This window comes from Gymnoscopelus microlampas, assembly GCF_963454915.1.
Source record: "Gymnoscopelus microlampas genome assembly, chromosome: 11".
In the NCBI taxonomy this organism is placed as follows: Eukaryota; Metazoa; Chordata; class Actinopteri; order Myctophiformes; family Myctophidae; genus Gymnoscopelus; species Gymnoscopelus microlampas.
This window is the reverse complement of record NC_139948.1, coordinates 26,172,317-26,177,316: the sequence shown is the minus strand read 5'-3', so window position 1 is coordinate 26,177,316 and position 5,000 is coordinate 26,172,317. Positions and strand designations below refer to the sequence as shown.

Here is a 5,000-nt window from a genome sequence, read left to right as displayed (position 1 = left end):
AGGAGGGCACACACACTCATGCACGCACACGCACACGCACACACACGCACACACACACACACACACACACACACACACACACACACACACACACACACACACACACACACACACACACACACACACACACACACACACACACACACCACAAGAATTGATCAAAAACAACAGATCCAGAAGGATAAACTATTGATTTCCTCTACAACTTCTATCATCATATTTCTACGCTGGGGCCACCACATACACAGCCAGCTCTGGCGGGCTTTCTCCAGGCACACTGCAATAGACCCACCATCTTTTCAGATTTATAAAGAACATTTCTTTGACACCTCAGTCTCAGTGAACTTCCCACAAACTCCCTGTTGGACGATATACATGCTGACATTTCCAACGACTACCTATTGATTTCTTCCATCATCTGCTGTATGGGTGGAATTGGATTGTGTACAATGACCAACTGCAGTGATAAAAAGCTCATTTATTAAATAGCAAAAAGTCTGTAACAATATCTGGCCTACAATAATGATGATACAGCGATTGGTTCTGGTAGATTAGAAAATATATAGCTTATTCTTAGAACTAGGCCAGTTGGTACTACGGGGCAGGATTAAGTGCTTGTGTCAATATCAGATTCTCACATGAGAAAGGAGAATATTCCATCAGATCATGGACGGTAGAACAAAGCAACAAAGAAGGGTGATTGGTCTAGTCTTTTATTAGTTTCACTAATGAAATACATACAATTCTGCTGAAGGTTAAATGATTTATGAACATAGATATGAATGGAACGTGCATGTGTAGGTGAGGTGGGAGACCTAGGGAATGGCAACACTCAGAGGGGGTTTGTAGTCGTGACTCTGGTCAGGAGTGGTTGTTTGTTGCAGCTCCTTTCTGCCCCAAAGGGTGGGCTTAACTCTTGAACTTGTGTTGTCAATTTCGTTAATAGTTTATGATCTTCCACAACCCAACAGCCCCAGTCGGAAAGAGTGAGAGGACAGAGGAAAGAGAGATGGTGCCCTGGAGTACCGTCGTAAACTTCTACTGCATTCATTTCTGTGAGCCGGCTGGCTGATCAGTGCTGTGCACTAGATGGCACTATAAACTCACTGGAGACATGACAGGAATATTAAGCAGCTCCCTTCATACATTACCTCTCTCTTCTCTGCAAAATGTTCTCTAACATTAAACTTCCAAAGTTAACCAGCACTGGAGATCCGCTGTCACTACTGCATTGGTCACTTATTAAAACTATTAAAAATCATATATATATATATATACACATACACAAACACACACACACACACACACACACACACACACACACACACACACACACACACACACACACACACACACACACACACACACACACACACACACACACGCTAAAATGAATAAATATACAATAAAACATTTATAGTAGTACTTTATTGGATCTTTATCCTCATGGCTATTTATTTCAGATCTGTTTCTAAAACCTTTTTATACAAGAGTGCAGAAGTATATATTTTATAGACTGGAATTTGTAAAAGTTCACTGGCTTTGATACCTCCCATAGTGGGTAATATCATTGACCTAGGTACTACCAAAGGGAAATATCATTCAAATCTTCACGTCATCCCCATAAACTCTGTCAACTGAAATCACCTATCACTAGATTACAGGAGATTTATGAAATTATAGTTGTAGCTCCTACAGCTTTGAATGTAAGCCCTCACTTTGTCCTTGGACACAAACATAATGAGGTTTGTATCGACTCAATAGGTCATTGTTATGTTTTCCACCATTAACTGGGCAATAGCAGAAGGCTGGGTTCATCTCAGCTGGACTTTTTCATGCTCTTGTACGCTTTCTATGATTGAATTTTCAGTGGACTGGAAATGGACTGTGCTGCAGTATTAAATATTCATTTGACATTGGCGGGCCACTATATGAGAATGTATACTGTTGCCACCGTATAGAGAGGATCCAATGAATATATTTCAAGATCACCTCATTTCCCCCCGAAATGTGAATGGGTATAGTGCAAATCAAGGTTTAGCACTTGAAATGAATAGTACAACTCATACACTGATAATGTCACCATCACCACCACCATCACGAGCAGCCAAAGTTCAGTAATTGCATGTATCAATATAAATACCGGTGCCTAACCTTTGCTTGGCTTCATTTATTTATATTCCCAAAGCAGTACCCAAAGTCTGAACATTGCACTCTCAGGCTTTAATAAACACTTTTTACAGTCTGTCTCTCTCATCTGCCCCCGTTTCTAAAAGAATACTTACCCTACTAATTCAGTTCCCATGCATGTAAACACTGCCTTGATGCTACACTCTCGGGGCTCAAAGGCACGCCTGCCTTGAAAAGTTGAAATGCAATGTGTCTGTGGTTTTCAGAAATGAACGACAGCAGCGTTTTTCTTCTGGCATTTGGGTTGTATTCATCAATGTGTACCTCTGATAGTGTACAAAATATAACCAAATGGACCCTTTTGGATCCATTTGGCTACAATGACTCTCAGAGTTAAACTAACATTGAGGATTTTACTGTGCACAGGCTCCCAGGCTCCTTCTTTTCTGTGTAGATGTGGAATATTTCCAGGACCATTCCCCTGGTAAAACTATTAAGCTTTCAGTGAATAAAGCTTTCAGTGTGACTTTGAAAACACTTCACGTATCCCATTCGTTACATGTGTGAGAAGTAGCACAACACACATTGATTCTGCACACACCCACATAAGAGCTATGCCCCTTACACATGAAAGAATTATCTGGATCTTTGTCTGTGAGGTCTTAATGTCTTTCCATCTTTCCCTCTCTGTGTCTATCTCGCTTTCTACACACAGGCAACTCATAAAAACCATGGACACACAGCAATACACATACACAAATACACATCCCCGTGGACAGGAGAACATAATTCACATGCAGCATATACAACCAGCCACACTCACGCACATAGATATACAATCACATCTGATAAACACATCTGTGTGTGTGTGTGTGTGTGTGTGTGTGTGTGTGTGTGTGTGTGTGTGTGTGTGTGTGTGTGCGCGCGCACGACTGTGCGTGTGTGAGCATAGCATGCAGAGATTGACATATCTCCTAACCTAGTCTAGTCGTGCTTGTAAGATTTCACACTAATAACATCAGGTCCCCTGATGCGTGCGCGCGCGCGCGCGTGTGTGTGTGTGTGTGTGTGTGTGTGTATGTGTGTGTGTGTGTGTGTGTGTGTGTGTGTGTGTGTGTGTGTGTGTGTGTGTGTGTGTGTGTGTGTGTGCACGACTGTGCGTGCATTTGTGCACAGGGTATTGCTGCACCAAAGCACCACCCCACTGCACTCTGCCATCAGTCTCCCTTCTCTGCAGCTGTGGGGCTGTTCCGCAGGGAACCTTGAGGTTGACTTATGACCAATGCAGACAGCACAAGGACTAAGCCTGGAATGTGCTGTGGATGCTGCTGCTTGAGCCTGGGGGGAAATAACCCCAGGGAAGCAAGAATTTAGAAATGTTAAAATGTCCTTTTTATGACCTAGTTGTTTAGAGAAGCACAACACATATTCAGACGATAAATAAATAATTGTGCTTGCTGTGAGGAAAATGACATGACTGTAAATGACTGTGACTTTGTTGTTGTTGTTGTTGTTGTTGTTGTTGTTGTTGCTGCACTTGCATACTTTCCTGTTGATGTTTTTTTTGTTTTGTTTTTTTGTCTCACCCTGTACAGCACTTTGGTCAGTTTCGATTGTTGTAAACGTGCTTTATTTGATTTGATTTGATATGATGATTGAATAACAAGAAAGAAAGACAGAAAGAAAGAAAGAAATCAAGAGGTCTGGCAAGGAAGAGCTTTGGGGAACCTAGAGGTGAAAACTCCTGTCCTTCCATAACTTCAGAGGCTGCAACTGCGAGCATACAAACAAAGGTAGACCTACAACTACTTTCAGAAGAACATCAATGGTGAAGTCAGCCCTTATAGTGTCAAAGAGAAAAAAGTATGCTTTGTGCCAAAGGAATGGTACGGTGTTCCTCAAGACCTTGTGCCTAAAAACACCATATGTCTGTCTGTGTCTCAATCACAATGTGTCTGTTTATCTCCAGACCTCATCTCTCCTTTCTGTTTCTCATTCTCCCCTCCCCACTCTGTCATCTATCTATAGACCCCCCCCCTCTCCCTCTCCCTCTCTCTCCCTCTCCCTCCCTCTCTCTCTCTCTCTCTCTCTCTCTCTCTCTCTCTCTCTCTCTCTCTCTCTCTCTCTCTCTCTCTCTCTCTCAGTACTAACGAGCTGGATAGTGTCTGAACAACGCTGAAGGCATGCGTGCGGGACAGGGGGAGGAGGTGGAACAGCGAGTGAGTATGTTTTGATGTTGCCTCCACGATCTACACAACTCTCACGTTGAAAACGTCTGTTTTTGTTGACGAGGGAGTATAGCCTAATGGGAGGGTTTCTTCCATGATATGGATGAACACAATTTAATTATTTTTTTGTTTTGGGTTGTCGGTGGTTGTTGCACGTGAAATCATTCGATTTTTCTAATTATCGATCGCAACCGCCGCCAACCTGAAGTTCATCGTTATCATCTTGGCCGCCGGGATGGTGGCCTTCATCGGAGCGGTTATTTGTATCATCGCCGCCGTCCACACTGCTGGCTCCTCCAAGGCTGCCGCGGCACATCAGCAGCCAGAGGCCGACAACCAGTCGCTGTACACGGACTCCGTGGCGCACATCCCGGGCGCCGGGAGCTCCGCGGCACGGCCCGGACCGCTGGGCGCTCTCCATGGTTCTGAAACACCTGCGGCTGAAGTGCCGACCTTCCACGTTGGACTCAGCGGTCTGGACGCAGTCACTGGGCTCACTGGACACGACCCGACCGTCAGCCGGCTCATCTGTACGCCGATCCCCGCGGGGGACTGCAACCCCAAAAACTTTCAGCAACAAGCGGATGACCCGTCGTCGCACGGAGGCGAGGACTCGGGCTACCTCCGCACCGCTGCGGAGGA

General features: G+C 44.5%; 1 protein-coding gene across 1 annotated transcript in view; it reads left to right on the top strand.

Moving 5' to 3' along the window:
* Positions 1–4,593: 4,593 nt before the first annotated feature.
* nptxra (neuronal pentraxin receptor a) overlaps positions 4,594–5,000 on the top strand; it is a gene marked incomplete at both ends in the record, with an annotated part of 11,875 nt that continues 11,468 nt past the window's right edge. Inside the window, one exon of the mRNA XM_084071708.1 lies at positions 4,594–5,000. This exon is cut by the window's right edge and continues 313 nt beyond it. Coding sequence (XP_083927834.1) covers positions 4,594–5,000 — 407 coding nt within the window.